This window comes from Schistocerca gregaria, chromosome 3 (assembly GCF_023897955.1).
Source record: "Schistocerca gregaria isolate iqSchGreg1 chromosome 3, iqSchGreg1.2, whole genome shotgun sequence".
NCBI lineage: Eukaryota > Metazoa > Arthropoda > Insecta > Orthoptera > Acrididae > Schistocerca > Schistocerca gregaria.
Genome location: NC_064922.1, coordinates 752,636,418 through 752,659,991, shown reverse-complemented (window position 1 = coordinate 752,659,991; position 23,574 = coordinate 752,636,418). Strand labels below are relative to the sequence as shown.

The 23,574-nt window shown below is 40.1% G+C and overlaps 1 protein-coding gene across 3 annotated transcripts in view; it reads right to left on the bottom strand.

Annotated features, from left to right (window-relative positions):
* Positions 1 to 20,127, bottom strand: part of LOC126354377 (WAS/WASL-interacting protein family member 2-like) — an 82,037-nt gene extending 61,910 nt beyond the window's left edge. The window contains exons 1-2 of one of the 3 annotated variants that reach the window (XM_050003975.1): positions 16,078 to 20,127; positions 6,565 to 6,774 (exon numbers count right to left, since the gene is read on the bottom strand). In XM_050003975.1, the coding sequence (XP_049859932.1) occupies positions 6,565 to 6,739 (175 nt within the window). In that variant the 5' untranslated portion in view covers positions 6,740 to 6,774; positions 16,078 to 20,127. The remainder of the gene's footprint in view (positions 1 to 6,564; positions 6,775 to 16,077) is intronic. The other 2 variants (XM_050003977.1, XM_050003976.1) reach the window with 2 other exon arrangements.
* Between the last annotated feature and the right edge of the window lie 3,447 nt (positions 20,128 to 23,574).

Genomic DNA, 23,574 nt, shown 5'->3' with positions numbered 1-23,574 from the left:
ACTGAAGCCGAATAACCTGCCACCGTTGGATACCATCATTAGTTGACTCATATCACCCAGAGTGATATTTATGCAGCTCAAGCACTTGGAGCATGAAGGTGCACTGGGAATTGTTGGGTCAATTATCAATGTGTCCATTGGTGTAGATCAGAAAGTTAAACAGCTGTCTCGCCACTTGATCAATGATTTCTCAATGGAATATAAAGATGCAGCTTACATGCATGTTTTTGTATGTTAGTGGAGAGAAGAAATGGCTGTAGTAGCCTACTCTATCAGCACTACCACATTACAATCAACTGAATTGCTTTGAAAGAGCTCGGTGACAAGGCACCAACTAACAATGATGCCCTGATCGAGATGCTCAACTACGTAGTCAAGATAGAGTGCTTAATGGTCAAGGAGAGGACACTTCTATGTAACGAGGATGTGTGTGTCAACAGAACTCCAGCACAGTCAAATATGGTGCTGAATATAATCTACAAGATGCATGTGGAGGAGCTTTTATTTCCATCCACTTACTACAGTGTAGTGCATTTCTTCAAGGCAGCAGTAATGGTCACACCATATGTGATAACTAACAGTGACGTGCATCGTCGAGACCATCAGGCTATGACACCACATCATGTCATTTGCATGGTTATGAAGATCCTATATTTGCAAGTCATATAAGCCATGTTCAGATGTGTTACAGTTTGAGTCACAAACAAAGGTGGTCGGGTTTAGGCTCATTTTGCGCATCTACGTCACGCATTCTCCAACAGCCAACGAGAATTCATTAGCGTTCTAGGTGTTCTGCTGTGAATACTGTATCCAATGTGATCATAGTAAGTTATTTAGCAAATTTGTATTCCATTTGTTGGGGATTGTCACGACTGATCGTGGTGATAAACGACAAATTCTGCACAAACAAGTAGGAGACATAATTTGCAGGATACATGTTTACATCAAGTGCAAAGCACATGTATGCAAATACCGCAGCTGGTGCCTGGATCCGGCAACAATGCAATACCGTCCGTTTCTTGACCTGCGCAAAATGCCATCATTCGTGGATGGTACTAGAGTAACACAGAAAACAACATGTTGCATGATCAAGGAAAAACAATATCTTGAGTCATGTATACAGAGATATCTGACATTTCTGAAAATGGTACAAAACAGCATTCAATATTGACTGAATAGTAAGACGCTACAACAACTTGGAAAGCCAACTTTGTTCCTTATGGTAAGCATCAATTAAATATGTTAGCTGAAGTTGCTCGAGATGCCGGGTCAGCAAAATAAAAAACATGAAGGCAAAAATCCTGCTGCTGGAGCAGCAGCAGCAGCAGTGGGATCTTCACTAGCATGAACTGATCTACAAGATGTGAGTTAATGAACGATAACTCTGTGATGCGTTGTATCTACTTCTACAAGCTTGCTGGCATTGCAAAGCACCTTTGCGAAACCTCTTTCAGCCGCTACCACCATTTCCTCCACATAGAATTCTAATAACACTGTGCAACTCATTAGCGATCTATTTACTGTAGTGAAGGAAGGCATGTCAGAGCTGAACAACTACACTCTACGGACTCCTCGGTACACATTTACCTGCACCAAATTTGGCAAAATATCTTGCCACTTTAACACACCATCCTGGCCCATAGATATGATGCGTGAGCTGCTTCCCATAGCACTGATTGATGGCCTTGTTCAGCTCTGCACACTCATGGCAAGAATTTGTACCAAAAGCTTGAGACACTACCTCAACCATTTCTTGATAGCCACCAAGTTGACCATGCTTGAGTATCTGGATATAATCAGAGCTAGCTTGCACATGCCAATGTTCACCTTTAAGTGAGACATGCCACAAATTATGACCAACATCTTTAATCCTTTTACTTCTGATGTGCTCATATGAAAAGAAATGGACATGCCATTTATACTCCAAATATACAGTCATGCAGTGTACACTGTCAAGTATGTAAACAAATCAGCAAGGGATATTGGTGATCTAAAAAGGCAACTGCTTCGGCATATGGAGGATCAACCTGAATTAAGTGTGCAGGGCAGTTAAAGAGCTCTTACCTCAAGCTGCTCAACTCAATTGAGATGTCATTTAGTTATGAGGCCACCTAGTATCTGCTTCCCAAACATATGAGTAAGAGCAGCTGCTAAGTCATTTACATACCCACCGTGTGGCCACAAGAGCGGTACAAGTCTTGCAAGCAAAACTCTCAACTTGATCAAGAGGGTATCTATCAAGACTCCATGAATGTGTGTGCCAGGAACAACACACAAAAGTATGAGAAGTGATCCATGCACTCGGAATTGCTATGCCTGACTGATCTCATGACCAAGTCCGGTGTGGCAGTTGAAGATAGCAAAATGAAAGCTGAAGTTTTAAATTTCACGTTCATGAAATTGTTCACACAGGAGAATTGTACAAACATAACGTCATTTGGCCATCCGACAGACTCCCATATAGACAATATAGTAATAAGCACTGCTGGCATAGAGAAACAAATGAATCACCAGGCCCAGATAGAATCCCAAGTTTGATTTTACAAACAGTACTCTACAGCAGAGGTCCCTTACATATCCTGCATTTATCATGAATCTCTTGCACAGCACAATGTCCCAAGTAACTAGAAAAAAGCGCAGGTGACAACAACATGTAAAAAAGTTAAAAAAAATGGAAGCTTAAAATTACAGACTAATATCCCTAACTTCAGTTTGCTGCAGAATCCTTGAAACTATTGTCAGTTCAAATTTAATATTCTTTCTTGAGACAGAGAAGATTACGTCCATGAAAAGGCATTGTTTTATATAAAAGTACAAATATAATACTCTTTCTTGAGACTGAGAAGCTTACGTCTGCGAATCGGCATTGTTTTATAAAGTATCGCTTGGGCAAAACTCAGCTTGTTCTTTTGTTACATGATAATACTGCGAACAATGGATGAAGGGCAACAGATAGATTCCATATTTCCATACTTCTGGGAAGTATCTGACATGATGACCCAGTACAAGCTGTTAACGAAGGTCAAGTAAGTGGAATAAGTTCACAGATATGTGAGTGGCTTGAAGACTTCTTAGGTAATAGAACCCAGTACATTGTCCTTGATGGTGGGTGTTCATCAGAGACAAGGGTATCGTCAGGAGTCCCCCATGGAAGGGTGATAGGACCGCCATTGTTCTCTATATACTCAAATGATTTAGCGGACAAGGTGGCCAGCAACCTGTGGTTGTTTACTGATGATGCCATTTGGTCGAAGACACTGTAGGAAGATACAAGACGACTTAGACAAAATTTTCATTTGTTGTGATGAATGGCAGCTAGCTCTAAATGTGGAAAAAATTAATTTAACGTGAATGAGTAGGAAGATCAAACCTGTAAGGTTTGGATACAGTATTACTACTGTACAGCTCGACACAGTCAAGTCATTTGAACAACTGGGTGCAAAATTGCAAAGTGATACGAGATGGAGCAAGCATGTGAGAACTCTGGTAGGGAAGGTGGAGAACTTTAAAACTTTAAAAACTTTAAGAACTTTAAAAAAGGGTGGCTCATCTGTAAAGGAGACTGCATATTGGATGCTGGTGCGATCAGTTCTTGAGTACTGTTTGAGTGTTTAGGATCTGTGCTACATCACATTGAAGGAAGACATTAAAGGAATCCAGAGGTGGGCTGCCACAATTCTTACCGGTAGGTAAGAACAACACGTAAATGTTATGGAGATGCATCAGGAACTCAAATGGGAATCTCTGGAAGGAAGGCAACATTTTTTTTGAGAAACACTATAGAAAAAAATTTTGAGAACTGGCATTTGAAGCTGTGCCAATGATTCAGCTGCCGCCAACATACACTGCATAAGGACCATGAAGGTAAGATACGAGAAATCAGGCTCATACAGAAGCACATAGACAGTCATTTTTCCCTCGCTCTATTTGCAACTGAATAGGAAAGGAAATGACTAGTAGTGGTACAGGGTTCCCTCAGCCTCGCAACATATGGTGGCTTGGGAGTATCTAAGGTGATGTAGAAGTAGAAGTACACACCTAAGAAGAGGACGGCATGACGAAGTGAGAACGATGATGATGGGGCAGCTGATGTTGAGCATGAAAATGCATTCGAGGCAGAGTTCGACTATGGAATGGGATATGTACACCATGTTCAGTCACAGGTTGGTTTAGGTATGTTCCATTAACATACATCCATTCCTCTTCCCAGTTTATATTCATATTTCCTGTAAGAATATTGAGAATAGTTTTGGTGGAACCCCCTTGCCCCACTCCCCTTTCAACTCTCTTGAAGAAATCTAATGGAAGCTGAAGCACTTATGTATATATTCTTTAGTGTAACAACGAAAGTTGAATCAATACCTTTTTCCTCAACAGCTGTCAGCTCAGATTTTGTTGGAGTTGAGCCAATGAAAGACAAACTGCAGTCTGCTATAAGCCACTTAATTGTTTATGTGTGTCAATGTTCTATAGCAGTCTGTGTGTAATCTATAAAGAATTCTGCAATAATTTGGTCAGTGTATTGGTATTCAGCTTTGCCTGTATTTGCTGCTGTTGGTTTCCTGTTTGGACTTCGATGGCAACAGATTTCCTACTCATGACGTGCCTGCTTTAGATTCTGACGAACTCACACGTTTCCCAGTTTATAGTGCCTGTTTGTATAGAGGTTGCAGCCAGGTTCGTCTACAGTTTTGAATGACTTGCCCAGCTAATTTTTTGTAGAGTTTGTAAAGGCACGTACCCTGAGCATTAATAAATGAGATGGATCAGCTATTGTCTCAGATCGTATAAATAATTAACTTTAGAAGTGGATACTGGTCACTCTGTAATTTTCAGGATCTCTTCAGTGGTGCAAATATAAGGAACAGCAAGTGGAATCGTGTGTCTACTTTTGTCTGTAAATCAGGAAAACTCTCGCTTTCTACTTTGTTCCTAATGTGTGGCTTGACTTGGTCAAGGTGTTATGTTGGATGGACAGCATGACAAGAACAAAGATTGAGGAGGGGAATGATAGTATGGCAAGGGAAACAATTAACCAGATCCCTAATGCAATGTTCTACACTATGGTCAAAAAACTAATACATCTTCGTTGTTCACAGAGTTTGCCTATGGCTCTGGACAAAGATCACAAGTCAGTTTGTGGTGAAGCAAGTCAGAAGTAATCTCAGTGATGAATTTGGAATGGTACACCAAGTGATTTCAGTAGCTGTCACCTATAGTACTGCTACATACTGCCTTGCAAATATATGTAACAGTGAAAACAATCAATTTTTGACAATATAAAAGGTGAAACTTCCTGGCAGATTAAAACTGTGTGCCGGGCCGAGACTCGAACTCGGGACCTTTTCCTTTCGCGGGCAAGCACTCTACCGTCTGAGCTACCCAAGCACGACTCACGCCCCGTCCTCACAGCTTTAATTCCGCCAGTACCTCGACTCCTACCTTCCAAACTTTACAGAAGCTCTCCTGCGAACCATGCAGAACTAGCACTCCTGAAAGAAACGATATTGCAGAGACATGGCTTAGCCACAGCCTGGGGGATGTTTTTAGAATGAAATTTTCACTCTACAGCGGAGTGTGCGAAGATATGAAACTTCCTGGCAGATTAAAACTGTGTGCGGAGTGAGACTCGAACTCAGGACCTTTGCCTTTCGTGGGCAAGCGCTCTACCAACTGAGCTACCCAAGCACGGCTCACGCCCTGTCCTCACAGCTTTCATTCTAGAAACATCTCCCAGGCTGTGGCTAAGCCACGTCTCCGCAATATCCTTTCTTTCAGGAGTGCTAGTTCTGCATGGTTCGCACGAGAGCTTCTGTAAAGTTTGGAAGGTAGGAGATGAGGTACTGGCGGAATTAAAGCTGTGAGGACGGGGCGTGAGTCGTGCTTGGATAGCTCAGTCAGTAGAGCACTTGCCCGCGAAAGGCAAAGGTCCCGAGTTCGAGTCTTGGTCCGGCACACAGTTTTAATCTGCCAGGAGTTTTCATATCAGCACACACTCCGCTGCAGAGTGAAAATTTCATTCTAATATAAAAGTGTCTTTCACCTTTAAGCTTTCAGGTTTTCAAATCTCATCCACTGCAGTCTCCAGCAATCAGTCTTTCCTTCTCCAGTAATTCACCCCTGACCTGCGGTTCTGGGTGAGTTTTCAGAAATCTACCCCTTTACTTAGACCTCTCCCGTCCTTTTCCTTTACCAGTCTTCCTTCACCCTCAATGCTTCTGCTGGAAGAAGGGCCATTGCCTCCAAAATCTTGCATAATTATAACTTTCTTTTGGGTGGATGTTCCTCCTGCCCCTTGGTGAATAGATTTTTTATCTTGCACATATAATTCCTCCATATTCCGTATCCCGTGTGGAGTTTTATCTAAGCTTTTAAGATGCCTATTTTACCACAGAAAGACACAGTATATCAAATGCATTAAAAATTATGATTCAGCCCTACATAATCATGTGGCATCAAATCATTTGCAACAAAGACTGAACAACAATATGCTTCTATCTCTGGAATGACATAGAAATGAATTATGTGACTTTATTAGACAGGATCCACATGATTTATGCCTACCTGAGATTATTGGAGCACTTCGATCACAGGTAACAGTTTTTTTTAGAGTTGTGCCCTTCCGAATTGACTGCAGCAGTTGATTCCTACTTTCATCACCAGCAAGTTTTGGTGTTCCGCCTCCAAAAACAGGTGGTGGAGGTGGTCCAGGTGGTGGTGGAGGGGGTGGGAACGGCATGTTGCTACTCCCACCTCACCCACTAACCTATTGCCCTGCAGAAAAAATTAAAATAATGAAAAAAAAGAAAAACCAAACAAGAAATTTAATTATAAAGGCTACACACATTCTACAATTTTATAGCAGATCCAGACATGGACTGATGTTTCTGCAGCCTCTTATGAGCAATTCTAATACCCTTGATGATGTTCATTTGTAAAACACATTTTTCTCATTTTCATTGGGAATACTTTTAAATCTAGGAGCTGACAAGCTTTCCACTTAGTCTCATTTTTATGGGAAGAAAGTCACCAAGTTGAAAAAAGAACAATACCACACTACATCAAAAGCAAACTCTGTATGTGGACATGCACAAGTACAATGGCTACATTGAGATTAAGCGGCAATAAAAGAGAATACTCGGTGCCTTGAGGAAGGGTGTTAAACGTCTGCCAAAAGTACAAAAAATGCACTTACAACATGAAATAAGCAGAAGACAGAAACAAATCTTTTATTGTTTTCCTGAGTAGCTAAAAAATGAGAGTTTAGGATCGAACTATGTAATGAAACACGCTACTCGATTCAGTGTGTTGTAAGCAGCTATCTTAAATCAGTAAGAAATATATAGAAATCTATTAAGTTATATGGAAGATGTTTAATAAAGGAAACCAACGAAAAGTTTTAGGGACGCTAAAAGGAAACAAAGTTAAAGTTTATTATCTGAATTCACACACACTTTCTTAATAACATACTAAACTCGTACACGCTGAATCCATATAGTCCATCCAGTGGAAATATGGTAAAAATAATTCAATAGTAAGTATCAATGTTAAGACTGCTCATGAAAAATAATAATAATAATAATAATAATGTTATTATTCGACATTAAGCAATCATTACAATCCCTAAAATAATACAATATTAAGACATAATACAGAGGATTCTTCCAAATATATCAGGTTTTGTATTGTAAATTACTGAGAAATTTCAAACATTCGCGAGTGCCTTGATAAACTCGGACTGTTATCCTCAATTATGGGCTTAAACTTAACTGTGCCCTTTTGAAAATTTTGAGAACAGTAGGCCTACACCCATTCAAAACAATTGTTCCCTCATTTCATTGTGCAATTACATGAGAAATAAGTTATATTTGAGAATTTTCTGACACTTAGAAAACTATATTTTCGCAAGGTACTGGTACAAGTGTTTTGGATGCACAGGGGTGGTGCCCCCCCCCCCCCCCCCCCCACCAAATCAGAATATCAACACAAATTAGTGTGAATTTTTGAGACTTTTTGTAAGCTATCATTGTCCTTCACATACCCTACAAGCAGTTAGTAGTAAATCAACATTTTGTGATTTAGTTGGTGTAGGATATACTCTAACATATTCTCTTGCATCTAGTTTCCCATTAAGGAGGAGTAGTCCTATATATTACCTGCATTCATTGTAAATTAACTCTGTTTTTGAGTTTGATAACAACTGGAATTAACCTCAAAATGTTTTAGGAAACTAATAACTTTTACCACAGGTTTTTGTCTTGTCTTAATAGAAATCTTGTTTTGTGTATTTGCTTCACGGTAACTTTTTAGCTCAACAGATTAAAAGATAATCAGTGGGCTTAAATTAAAGTTATTTGTTCACTGCCTTGTAATACACTGCAACAGCCAAAATGCAGCCCCATTGCGAATGTTGTTCTCGAACATGTGATAAGTTGGCTGAAGTTCATAAGCAGCTGGAAATCGCCATGACTGCTGTTAAACAATCGGCAGCCGCTGCGGACTGGTGTGTTAGAAGAGCTCTCAAGAGCTGTGTACCTGCAATACCAGTACCAGAGGTATCTCAAGTACTATCCTCTATTGTGGATCCTGTCTCCTCTACAGAAAGTACAGGATCTGTCATTATTCATACACTTGACTGTGAGTGGTGTGTCAATGGTAGATCCATGTGTCCTATACAGGGTGGACGGGGATCAGTAAGGACTCACACTGAAACTGAGCCTGTGGAACTAACTTCGCCTGTTTCTGGGAAACTGTTTTGTCTGGTGTCAAGGAGGAGGAAAACATGAAAAGCTAAGTTCTATTAATTATCAGCATTTAAAATATATGGAGAATGATGGTACCCCTTAGGGAAATGACAACAAGCAACAGGAAAGGACTCCAGGTGCACTTAATATGTACACCTGAGAGACTCATTCAACATGTTGACAAGACTATTACAGCACTCATATTTTAGAGGGAACAGAGTGAAAGCAACTGCAGATTGTGGTGCATGTCGGAACAACTCATCTGGGCTCTAAGGTCCTATTTGGGTCATTTCAGTGACTAGATGAAAAGTTTGAAAAGAACAGGCTTTCACATGGATTTTCAATGAAGCTCACAATTTGTAACACTTCCCTACAACTGACCATGGCCTTTCGGTTGTGAGTTGAGTGGAGGGACTAAACCATATAATTCGAAGATTCTGTGACAAGCTAGGCTGTGACTTTCTAGACTTTTGTGTTAGTTTTGAGAACTGTAGGGCCCCGTAAATGTATCATGTATTCACTGTAATATTTAAAAAAAAAAAAAAAATTCCTCCCACTGGTGAGAGTATTAAAATCCTAATGGTTCACTGCCATGGCATTCGCAACAAATTGCCAGAGTTTGAAGTGCTCATGAAAATCAGAAAGAAGCTCACACACTACTAGATGCAGAAAGCTTGTTGAAACCTGAAAGTGATAGCAGTGCGATTTGGGGAGGGGGAATATAAGTGTATATCGAAAGCATAGGCAAATGGGAAATGGAGGTGGTGTATTTGTCGCATTAGACAAGAAACTCAAATACACCAAGATAGAAATTGGCACTGCACATGAGATTATTTGGGCAAGACTCAATACCAGGGGTGGGCATAAATGATAACTGGATCCGTCTATCGCCCACCAGACTCATCTCCTTGATGTAACCAAAAACTTTCAACAATTAACTGGGAAAACTACAGTTTTGTTAGTGATGGGTGTGACAGATATCTACGAAACATTACTAAATGCCTTCTCTGGAAACTACTTAGAACAGGTAGTTATGGGAAAAAAACAGTCATTTCATAGCTCAGTGAGGAACTTTAAACTTTCAGAACAAGGCAGGAGCATGTAGAGGAACTATGGCTTCAGCGTAAAAGAATAGTTGACCATGCACAGGATAGAGATGTACCCAATAGACCAGTTCATAATGGCAGGGAACCTACATGGTATAAAGTCATTCTAAAGAAACTTCTACTACAGCAGAATGTTGTCAAATAATATTTCAGAAAACCCCAAGAAATTCTGATCATATGTAAACACTGTTAGTAGCACTAAACTTAGTATCTAGTCCTTTACGAATGAGACAGGAACTGATACTGAGGGTAGCAAAGTAAAAGCTGAAATGCGTAACTGCATTTTCAAATGTTCCTTTACAGAAACCCAGGAGAACTGCCCCAAATTCACCCTCATAACACTGAAAAGATGAATGAAAAAATATTAGTGCGAGTGATGTTGAGAAACAGCTGAAATTATTAAAATTGAACACAGCTCCAGGACCCAATGGAATCCCAATCAGATTATACACTGAATTTGTGGCTCTTCTATCTACCATCAATTGTAGACCCCTCGGACAAAAACTGTGCACAGTTCTTGCAAAAAAGCACAGGTCACACCTGTCTACAAGAAGGGCAGAGGAAGTGATCTACATTGCCGTCCAATATCCTTGACACTGATTTGTTGTAGAATGCTGGTACATATTCTGAGTTCAAACATAATGAGGTATCTTGAACAGAACGGCCTCCTCAACGTCAACCAGCATGGATTCGAAAAACACTGATCATGTGAAACTTAACTTGCACTTTTCTCATATGATACACTGAAACATTTGGATCAAGGCAACCAGGTAAACGCAGGATTTCTTTATTTCCGAAAAGCATTTGACTCATACCACTCCTACGCTTATTGTCAAAAGAATGATCACATGGGGTATAAATGCAATTTGTGACTGGAATGAGGATGTTTTGGTAGGACGGATGAAGCATATCTTGAGTGGAAAATCATCATCAGATGTACAAGTAACTTCAGGTGTACCTCTGGAAAGTGTGTTGGGACCCTTGCTGTTCATGTTGTATATTAATGACCTCGCAGACAACATTAATGGTAACCTTAGAACCCCCCCCCCCCCCCCTTCCCTCCATATATTACTCATATAGGGATCACAAGAATAAGATTAGAAAAATTACTGCACACACAGATGCATTCAATCAATCTTCCCACATTACATAAGTGAATGGAATGGTAAGAAACCCACCTGATAACTGGTACACGATGACCCTCTACCATCCACCTCACAGTGGTTTGCAGTATATGGATGTACATGTAGTTGTAAGAACATATGGAAGACCACAACTTATAAACTAGAATCTTACAAGGAATAAGGAATCCACTGTGTGCGAGGTCAGTAAGGCTCATTTGAAAGCGCTGTGTTAACAATTATATCCTGAAAAAAATATAAGCTGCTAATGACTTACCTTGTTCATCAATCGCGTGACAAAAATGAGTGTCTGGGAGCGCAGAGATCAACCTGCTACGGCACATAAGGATTACACTTCACAAAATGGACATTGTTGACCTTCAAGGAATGTTCGAAACAAACTATTAACTTGCACCATGAACATTGAATGAAAAATGCCATGTCACAGTGATCAAAAAGATTCGCACCATCAAGATCGAAGGCGAACTCCTTGGAAGTTACAAACCATGCAGGACATTCAGCTGAGGGGACAGGGTGCAAGCACTTGCAGATTGTGGAGCACACTGGAACAAATGATGCCTGTTGTCTGGGCTCCAAGGTCATTCTTGGGTCATTCCAGCATCTGGCAGAGAATGTTGAGAAGACCGGCCTTGTGTGTGGAGTTTCAACGAAGCTCACAATTTGCAGTATTGTCCCCAGAGCTGATCATGGTCTTTTGGTTAGAAGTTGAGTGGAAGGACTGAACCGGATACTTCAAAGGTTCAATGACAAGCTAAGCTGCGACTACCTGAACTTGCGCCATAGGATTGAGAACTGTAGGATTCCCCTAAATAGGTCAGGTGCGCACTAAATGTCAGACGCTGCTACCCAGGTAGCTGACTGTGTATGGGGTGCATACAAGGTTTTCTTTTTAGATTAGGCAACTCTCCATCCAATCCAGATAATGATAGTGCTAGGAAACCCTGAAGTATCTCTGCAAGATCAAAAGAAATCCCTCAACAGGTGACAGTATTAAATTCCTAATGGCAAACTGCCGAAGCTTTTGCAATAAAGTACCAGTGTCTGAAGCACTTGTGAAAAGCAATGAAGCTCACTAGATACAGAAAGCTGTTTGAAACGTGAAATTGATAGCAATGAGATTTTAGGGGAAAATTTAAGTGTATATCGAAAGGAAAGGCAAATGGGATATAGAGGTGGTGTACTTGTCACAGCGGACAAGAAACTCAAACCCACTGAGGTAGAAATTGAAGCTGCATGTGAAATTATTGTTGGGCAAGATTCAGTAACAGGGGCGGGCATAAAATGAAACTGGATCCTTTTATCACTCACCAGATTCATCTCCTGATGAAACTGAAAACTTTAGAGGAAACCTCAGTTGACTTATACGCAAGTTCTCCAATCTCACTGTAATTATCGGTGCAGTCTTTAAGCACCCAACAATCAACTGGGAGAATTACAGTTTTTTTTAGTGGTGGGCATGATGAGACATCCTTGAACATTACTAAACGCCTTCTCTGAAAACTATCTAGAACATATAGTTGGGAACCCCACTCATGAAAATATATTGGATCTACTGGCAGCAAGTAAGGCCTGACCTCTTTGAGGATGTCTACGTAGAAACTGGTATCAGTTATCATGATGTGGTTGTGGCAACAATGATTACCAAAGTAAAAAGGATAACTAAAACAAGCAGAAAAATGTATATGTTCAGTAATCTAGACAAAAAAAAAATCAGTAGTGTCATTCCTCAATGAGGCACTTGAAACTTTCACCACAGGGCAGGAGCATGTAGAGGAACTCTGGCTCAAGTTTAAAAGAATAACTGACAAAGCACTGGAGAGGCATGTACCCAGTAGAACAGTTCACAATGGAAAGGAACCTCAATGGTACAGAATGACTGTAAAGAAACTTCTAAAGAAACAGGGATTACAGCATAATAGGTGTAAAAGCATACGGTTACAGATAGAGAGAAGCTGAATGGAATGTGTTTGGCTGTCAAGAAAGCAATATGAGATAGTTTCAACAACTACTGTAGCAGAATAGTGTCAAATGATATTTCGCAAAATTCAAAGAAATTCTGGTCATATGTAAAGACTGTTTGCGGCACCAAAGTTCGTGTCCAGACCCTAGTGAATCAGACAGAAACTGATATTGGGGGCGCAAAGCAAAAGCTGAAACGTATAACTCCATTTTCAAATGTTCCTTTACAACAGAAAACCCAGGAGAATTGCCCCAATTTAATTCTCAGTCTATTGAAAAGATGAATGAAAAAAAGTACTAGTGTCAGTGGTGTCAAGGAACAACTGAAATCGTTAAAAATGAACAAAGCTCCACACCCTGATAGATCCCGTCGGATTCTATACTAAATTTGCGGCTGAGTTAGAACCTCTACTAACTACAGTCTATCCTAGACCCCTTGAACAAAAAAACTGTGCCCAGTTCTTGGAAAAAGGCACAGGACACACCCGTCATAAGAGGGATAGTAGAAATGATCCACAAAACTACTGTCCAATATTGGTGACATTGATTTGTTGTAGAATCTTAGAACATATTCTGAGTTTGAACTTAATGAGGTATCTCTAACAGAATGACCAGCTCCATGCCAAAAACACTGATCAAGTGAAACTTTTCTTACATGACAACTTGAAGCTTTGGATTGAGGAATTATGTAGATGCAGTTTTCTTGGTTTCTGAAAAGCACTCAAGTCAGTACCTGACCTAGACTTATTCTCAAATTTCAATCATATGGGGTATCAAGCGAAATTTGTGACTAGACTAAGAACTTTTTGGTAGGAAGGACGCAGCACGTTATCTTGGATGGAGAGTCACTGTCAGAGGGACAAATAATTTTGAGTGTTCTCCAGGGAAGTGTGTTGGGAACATTGCTGCTCACATAGTACATTAATGACCTCGCAGACAATATTAACAGTAAAAATCAGGCTTTTTGCAGAAGAAGCAGTTATCTATAATGTAGTACTATCTGAAAGAAGCTGCATAAATATTCAGTCAGATCTCGATAAGATTTCAAAGTGGTGCAACGATCGGCAACTTGCTTTCAATGTTCAGAAATAAAAATTGTTCACTTCACAAAACGGAAAAATGCGCTACCCTGTGACTATTATATGAATAGGTCACTGTTGGAATCGGCCAACTCTCACACATTCCTGGGTGTAACAGTTTTATAGGGATATGAAATGGAATGAGCACATAGATTCAATTGTGATTAAATCAGGTGGTAGACTTTAGTTTATTGGTAAAATACTGGGGAACTGCAATTAGTCTGCAAAGGAGATTGCTTACAAATCACTCTAGTGACCTGTTCTTATTGCTCAACTGTTTGGGACCCATATGAGATAGGACTAACCGGGGATATTGAACATATGCAGAGAAGGGCAGCATGAATGGTCACAGGTTTGTTTACACCATGGAAGAGTGTCGCAGACATACCTAAGGAACAGAAGTGGAAAAAAACCTCTTGAAGATAAATATTAACTATCCCAAGAAAGTATATTAACAAAGTTTGAAGAGCCAGCTTTAAATGATTACTCTAGGAATCGCGGGGATAAAATTAAAGCTATTACTGCAAGCACAGAGGCAGTTAATCATTCTACCCGCACTCAATATGCGAAAGGAACAGGAAGAAACCCTGTTAAATGGCTCAATGGAATGTATCCTCTACCATACACCTCTTGGTGGTTTGCAGAGAAAAGATGTAGATGTAGAAGTTGTGGGGCACAAAATTGTCCTCACATCCGGTGATGATGGGTGTAATGTTATGTAACAATGTGCATGCAGTGTGTGTTGTGCGCAGTGACTGAGAAATGAACATTATAGTGTTAGTCTTCCACATTACTAAATAACGTACTTGTAAAACAATACTGTACATTTAAACTAAACAAGGTAGCACTGTTGCAAACAGTGTGGCCATCCTAATTTAAGTTTTCCATGGTTTCCCTAAATCACTTCAGGCAAATGCCAGAATAGTTGGTACTATAAGGTCGTGATCGATACCTGTCGCCTCCTTGTCATGCTACACCTGTAACTATCTACATGCCTGTAAATGTGAATTAATTTATTTTTGTTGTTCTTAAATTGTAATAACAGGACATCTCCAATCGCCCTGTAAGAGATTTCTTCTTCTTCTATACAAACTATCTGCTACACAGAAACCATTAATGTGAATCCTAGTCCTCTTTAGAATTTGGTTCAGGCATTGTGATATGCAGTTTCATAGCTCAACCAACCGCATTAATGTTTACAATATTCTCACACAGTCACCTGTTTCGACACATTATGCCAGATCCTTAAGTTTTGCTGCTGCTGCTCTCAGATGTTTTTAGTTTATGCTTTGAAATAGACTTAACTGCTAAAGATTGTCACTTTTAAAGCCACTTCACATCATATGTTTGATGTTTTCTGGTGGAGATAATACTACTGGATTCTTTTTATCGGGGGGGGGGGGGGGTGCAGCGGGGGCCCATGTGCAGGGTCCTTCTTGGCATTTTAGAAAATCATCATCATTCAGCATCGCGTAGACGCTAAAAGGGTGCGGATTCCCCCTGCAACTTGGGATAACTTAGGGCCAGCCTTTAAGGTGTATACTGCTACATCCTTACCTGGAGCGATTTAGAGAAATCATGGAAAACCTAAATCAGGATGGCCAGATGCAGGATTGAACCGTCATCCTCCCAAATGCGAGTCCAGTGTGCTAATCACTGCACTACCTCGCTCAGTAACCAGAAGTGAAGTAAATAATGACGAAGTAAGGGACTGTAGTAGCATGTAAGAAAATTTGTAAGCATATTTAATCAATGACAGTAGGAACACTTCACATACCACATACCTAGCAAAGTGCATTGATTGTTATTGCCACATACAGAGACCATGATACATATAACAACACCTCAAACACTCAGCACTAATATTTTCAAACATCTGCAACTATGAATAGTAGTACGGTTTTGTTTTTGTGTGTTTGAGTTCACAACCCAAACAATTAAAATAAAATGTGTGTGTCACATGAACACACATGCAGAATACCATCACATAGACTACTATCTATTTACTTATAGTTCATATTTTGGAAAACATATATTGCTTGCATACCTTTTAGATGTTGCTTAATGTCACAGCAACCACATCATGATACCAATCACATACTACTGCACACTTTTATAAAACCTTGTTGACACAGTTATTATCAAGGTGTTTCCTAAAACCCTTCTTTTCACATACCACAATGCATACGATTATCAGTAGGTGCCTTTACTAAACACTGGTTAGTGTACTATATACACACTATTAAAATAAACATTTGCTTTCATCTCAGTTGCAAGTTCAGTTGACTTCTATATAGTTGACACCACAGTAGAGCTGTACCAAGAACAGTGATGTCTATATCAATTCCGTAATAACTGGTGAAAGATTCTGAATGCAAACAGGGTGCGAAGTACGAAACAAGATTTACTCGCAGATATATGATACTACTTAAAAATCTGATGCATAACACTAGGAGTGGCTTCCTCAATGAAATGTCAAGTGTGCAGCATTTTACTCCAATCACAGTGTCAAATTTATTAAGCTTTATTATATCTGGAGTACCTAAGGTATAAATTTTCTTAAGCTATTTCATGTTAGGATCATGACACATACTTGTCCAGAAGGTCTTTACCATTAACCCAAAATTTTACCTTACAAGGACATGAGACGTTTGATTAAAAAATCTACAGACACTAAAAGGGCAACTTCTGACAACCGCATATGTATACACACCGTTTGAGGACGGTCGAAAACTCAGGTTTGAATTAACTGTGACCTCTTTCACTCGCCAAAATAAGCATTTTTTAGTTCACGCCATTACACGCTTAAATCGTATGGGCGATCACAATCCCCATTACTTACTAAATTCACTGATTCGATGCAGTTTCACTTTCAACTCCTAAAAAGTTTCCACATAGTTGAATATCAATGATCATTTTGTTGCGAACACTATTCCACTTTGCTTCAAGTAAACTCTACGAGATGACAACTTTTGTCACACCACATCCGCTTTCTAACTCCACCTTTAGGCAATATGGCGGCACCCGCAGTCTCTGTGGGTGGCATTATATGTCGAAGATAAAGATATCAGTGTACATAAAAAAATTGTTCCTGTGTGCTCTTGAACGGGATGAAAATCATATTTTGACTTAGCGACAAGTTTTTGAAGAAGAAAAAGGAGAAACATACGTTGATGATAACTTAATAGTGCAAGTGTGTGTGCTTGTGCCTGAAAGTAATGTTTACGACATGAAATTGTGACATGTCCAGTCTCTATTTTGAAGATCAAAATGTATACAATTAGTAATATTTTAGATAACCGTTTGTGGTCAGAGAAATTATACAGCGTTGCCGTCGACTACGGGAAATAATTTGCCCTAAGTGTCCGTGTCAAATATGGGTTACTTATAAAACTAGTTGGAAACAAAAAGAACCAAAATTCACATGCCAAATTTGTTTGCACTTAACTAGATCGATTTGTTATTTATTGGATATCTTGCGTGTGTGCTGTAATTTTTCTGCAGAGCGGACACGTAGGTCCCGGCAATAGATGTAGGCCACAGCTTTTTTCCCTCGGTTACCGGCGCTTTACTATAGTGTTTGTTCTCGTAGTTTTTAGTGGGAAGACTAGTTTGAAGCAGGTTTCCAAGCTAGTCTGATCTCTCTGCCTCTGTACAACTACTGCAACCGGCATCCATTGGAACCTGCTTACTGAATCAGAGGTTTGTCTCCCTTTACAGTTTGTTACCTTCCAATTTCACTACATTAAGCCACCAAATATCATGACGGCTCCGGACGTGTCCTCTCAGGTGAACCCTTCTTTTAATCAGGATGCGCCATAAACTTCTGTTTTCACCAATTGGATTCAGTGCCCTTTCAGTAGTTACTTTGTGCAGTCATCAAATCTTCAGCATTCTTCTGAGCACTGTATTTCAAAAACTTTTGTTAGCGTCTTGCATGAACTGCTTACTGTTCACATTGAACTACCACACAAAGCTACACTTAATACAAATATCTTCAGAACAGAGTTCCTAACATTTAAGTTAATATTTTATGTGAACATATCTTCTTATCAGAATAGTTTTCTTGTTACTACCAGTGTACATTTTATATTGTCTCTGCCCCAGCCATCTTCAGTATTTTGCTCCTCAAATAGCAAAAGTCATTTACTACATTCAGTGTCTGATTTCCTAATCTAATTCCCTTGATGTTGCCTGATTTACTCTGATGCCATTTCATCACTCTTGTTTTATACTTGTTGATTTCAATCTTATAATCTCCTTTCAGGGCACTACACATTCTGTTCAACTGTTCTTCCAAAACATTTGTCGTCTCATGACAAAATAACAGTGCCCTAAGAAAATCTCAACGCCTCAATTTCTTCTCCTTAAACCTGTAATTCCCGTTCCGATTTTACTACTTTGTCAGTATACAGACGGAATAACAGTGAGGAGAGGCTGTAATTCTGTCTCACTACATTCTCAACTACAGCTTCCTTTTCATTTGCATTCTCTCTTCAACAACTGTCCTGTTTCTGTATTAATTGTAAATAACCTTTCACTCCACGAATTGGCGAGAGCTTTCTCTGAATCTACCAATGCAATAAATGGAACTTTGCCTTTCCTTAACCTTTTTTCTAAGAAAAGTTGTACGGTCTGTACTGTCTTGTGTTGTCTCACATTTCTGCAGAATCCAAACTGATCTTTTCAGAGGTCTGCCTCTACCAGTTTACCTATTCATCTGTAAATAATTCATGTCAATATTTTTTCCACAATGAGTTATTACATTGTTAGTTCAGCAATCTTTGTGCCTGTCAGCACCTACCTTTTTTGGAATTGGTATTATTATATGCCTTTTAGAGACTAAGGGTATTTCGTCTGCCTCATACACTGCTATGTGAAAACATTATGACCAATGCCCACTGCAACATTGAATGCTGCCTGGTAGCGTTGCAGGCACATGACGTGACAACGAAAATATGTAAGCGGAACAGACATGGATGGTGTTCACCCAAGCAAAGATACATGCTGCAAATTGGGAAATCCATTGAAATAAGTGACTTTGAAAAAGGGCAGATTATTGCTATGCAGAGCTTGTGAACGAGTACCTCGAAAATGGTGAATCTGGTGGAATGTTCATGTGTTGTTGTCATGAGCATCTACAGAAAGAAGTCTTAAGGACAGTGAAATGGCCATAGGCACCAAATGATTGGCCGTCCATGACTTTGCACAGAATTTGGGGTTTGTAGGCTTGTCTGCTCTGTAAAGTGGGATAGATGGTGATCTGTGGCATCTCTGCTGAAAGCTATGTCAAGAATGTCAATGAGTCTGAGGCAATGTTGTCTAACCAGTGTCTTTGTTTTGACTTTATCATATATCCCATCCCATCCTCATCTACTTCATCTTTTTTTCAATAATATTGTCTATAAGTTCATTTTCCTTCAACAGCCATTCTATAGAATGTGCCCATCTTTCAGCGGACTGCCATGCCACCTTAGCTTTTGATATTTGTGCATCTACCTCCCTGTAATTTTCCTGTAGGTGACTTTTATCTGATGTGTATGATAAATAGAATAATTTATTAAGTTATTCAATGAAACTTTAAACGAAGTGTGCCCTATAGTAAAATAAATGAAGGAAGACCTCAATTATGAAGCAGGGAATCTCCCTCTTAAAATCATTGAACTGAGAGAGAACATGAAAGGGTGTTATGTATACTTTAGAGGTACTGAATTACAGTATCTTTATACAAATTACAAACTGTATAAAGTACCTGGGGGGAAAAAAGCAGTGTCATGAACAGAAAATGATCATTTACTACAAATTACCCAAATCAAGTGTGTCAGGAATTAATACATAAGTTCAGTACAGTTCACACAAATGAAGTAATGAAAACACTAGTCAATCTTTTTTCATCCATGACATTACTGAGAGGTACATCCTACCAGTCATCCCAAAACTTCAAGCTAAAATGTCTTGTAGCTGAAATGACATTTGACCTAAGCTGCTAAAGGAACACAGACGAAAATTAGTCAAATCTTTGACCCACCTAATAAATATCTGCCTGTGCCATGGAGCATTTCCCCACCTCTTGAAAATCATTGAAATTAAAAAAAAAAAAAACTACAGGCAAATGTCATTAACTGCAGACCTAGGCAAATTCCTAGAAAATGTAATATTAAATTGAGTCAAGGCATATTGAATCACTTATAATATATTCGGGTTGACCGAAGCGTCCGATCCCACCCGTCGGCTTTGTCCCGTGACGTAAGGCTGTTTGGTGTTCCCCAGGCAAGCGTCCTGGGACCTCTGCTGTTCCTGATCCATATAAATGACCTGGGTGACAATCTGAGCAGTTCTCTTAGGATGTCGCAGATGATGCTGTAATTTACCATCTAGTGAGGTGATCCGAAGACCAGTATCAGTTGCAAAGTGATTTAGAAAAGATTGCTGTATGGTGTCTCAGGTGGCAGTTGACGCTAAATAATGAAAAGTGTGAGATGATCCACATGAGTTCCAAAAGAAATCCGTTGGAATTCGATTACTCGATAAATAGTACAATTCTCAAGGCTGTCAATTCAACTAAGTACCTGGGTGTTAAAATTACGAACAACTTCAGTTGGAAGGACCACATAGATAATATTGTGGGGAAGGCGAGCCAAAGGTTGCGTTTCATTGGCAGGACACTTAGAAGATGCAACAAGTCCACTAAAGAGACAGCTTACACTACACTCGTTCGTCCTCTGTTAGAATATTGCTGTGCGCTGTGGGATCCTTACCAGGTGGGATTGACGGAGGACATCAAAAGGGTGCAAAAAAGGGCAGCTCGTTTTGTATTATCACGTTATAGGGGAGAGAATGTGGCAGATATGATACACGAGTTGGGATGGAAGTCATTACAGCATAGACGTTTTTCGTCGCGGCGAGACCTTTTTATGAAATTTCAGTCACCAACTTTCTCTTCCGAATGCGAAAATATTTTGTTGAGCCCAACCTACATAGGTAGGAATGATCATCAAAATAAAATAAGAGAAATCAGAGCTCGAACAGAAAGGTTTAGGTGTTCGTTTTTCCCGCTCACTGTTCGGGAGTGGAATAGTAGAGAGATAGTATGATTGTGGTTCGATGAACCCTCTGCCAAATACTTAAATGTGAATTGCAGAGTAGTCATGTAGATGTAGATGGTGTGTGATGTCATGACAACGCGGAGTTTGGTTTGTGAGTGTGGCATGTTTGTAGATGTCGTCATGTTGTCATTTGTTGTGCCCTCTGGTGATGTGTTTAGGGTTTTAATTTGTCTCGTGTAATGGGTTCAGTTTGGTCTTGCTCATTGTACTGAATTGTTTGAGTGTTGGCTGTGTTTCTACCGGAATTCGTTTCAGTGAGCTAACGATTTAGTGGTTTCGTGTAAAAGTTAATGTAGTGCTGTTTGCTGTAGGTCATGTGTTAATTTGAGTTAATTAATTGGTTGTTGTTTTTGGTCATGTATAGATATGAAGGATAAGATCACCAGCACTCTTCTGCATGCAATGATGGGCAATACTTTGTTGGAGCTTGTTAAGTTTTTACAGATTTTAGGTTTGTTAGCTGAGATCGTGAAGTGCTCTATTTGTGGGCAAGAAATGAGATTGACTAAAGTTCCAGCGTCTCGGACCAGGGACAGTTATATGTGGCGGTGCCGAAAGAATGGCATTTGGCATTCCATATGACGCCATACGGCACGGTTCCTGGTTTGAGAAGTCTAGGTTGGGCATGTACGAGATTGTACTGATGATTTATTATTTCTGTTATAGATCCTCACATAGTTTCTGCACGCATGAGACTGGTGTGAGTGAGAGGAGTGTGCTTGATTGGTTTTCGTTTTGTCGTGAATTACGTTCTGAGTTTATTAAGTACAGGGGTAAGTTGGGGGTGCCTGGGGTGGTTGTGGAGGTGGACGAGTCACAGTTTGGGAAAAGGAAGTATGGGAGGGGTAAGTCTGTGGTTGGTGTCTGGGTGTGCGGGGCTGTTGTTCTGGGGGATGGGTGTTCCGAATGTGTTTTCAGGGTTGTGGAAGGGAGGTCTAAGGCGGAATTAGTGTGGTTAATTGAGGAGTATATAGAACCAGGATCCACAGTAGTTTCAGATGCATTTTCTTCATTTAGGGAGTTGGGTGAGAGAGGAGTCAATCATTTAGTTGTTAACCATAGCTTAGAGTTTAAAAATTATGAGACGGCGGCTTGTACAAATACTATAGAGGGTATGTGGGGGGCCGTTAAGTCAGTTCTTGGGAGTGGGAAGAGGCGCTCTTCCAACCTTCAGTCTCATTTAGATGAGTAGCTGGTGGAAGAGCGTCCCTAAGGGCTATTTTTTTTTTTCTCCTCGGTTTTTTTAAAATGGCTATTAGTAAAATGTATTGGCCGAAAGTGATTAGTTAGGGTGGTCTGTGTGTGTGTGTGTGTGTGTGTGTGTGTGTGTGTGTGTGTGTGTGGGCGCGCGCGCAGGTGGGTGGGCGGCTGTGGCTCAGGGTGGGGTGCGTGGATTATTTTATGTTTGTGAGGAGGGGGGGAGGGAGTGTGTTGGTTTGTGATTTAGTTGTGGAGGATCTATTTTGTTGAAGTTTTTGTTGAGTTGTAGTGTGTAATAACGATTTTTTTTATTTTGCATTTGGTTTTTGTTTATGGGTTTTTTATTTTGGAGTGAGGGGTAGGTTGGGTTGGTTGGGGGGGGGGGGGGGGTAGGGTCTTCTTTGGGTTGAGTATTTTTTCTTTGGTTTGTGTGTGTGTGTGTGTGTGTGTGTGTGTGTGTGTGTGTGTGTGTGTGTAAGAGAGAGAGAGAGAGAGAGAGAGAGAGAGAGAGAGAGAGAGAGATTGTGGTGGCCGAACTGGGTTGTGGCGCCGGAACTTTGTTGGGGTAAGTTTTTTTTTTTTTTTAGTGTATGTGTTGTGTGTTGCAGTCGAGGGAAGAGTTCCATTACAATGTGCGTCTGTGGCTGTTGGTGTTCCAGTATCGGTCAATGGAAGTGTTCAATCACAATTTGTGGTATCGGGAGTCGCTGTTGAGCTATATAGGTCAAGGGAAGTGTTTGATCCCAATTTATGGAATCGGGAGCTGCTGTTGAGCGATATAGGTCAAGGGAAGTGTTCGATCCCAATTTATGGGATCAAGAGGTGCTGTTTAGCTATACAGGTCAAGGGAAGTGGTAGATTCTAATTTGTGGTATCGTGAGCTGCTGTTGAGCTATATAGGTGAAAGGAAGTGTTCGGTCCCAATTTGTGGGATCTGGAGCTGCTGTTGAGCTATATAGGTCAAGGGAAGTGTTCGATCCCAATTCATGGGATTGGTAGCTGCTGTTGAGCTATATAGGTCAAGTGAAGTGTCTGATTCCAGATGATATTGTGTTTAGTGAAACTTGGGGAGTTTTGCATTGTCAGTTTTTTTTTCGTCATTTTGTGTGGTTTTGTATGGGGGTGGGTGTCTAAATTTGTTTATATTTATATTAAAAACAAAGATTCCAAGACTTACCAAGCGGAAAAGCGCCAGTAGACAGACACAGTAAATAAAACACACAAACACACACACAGAA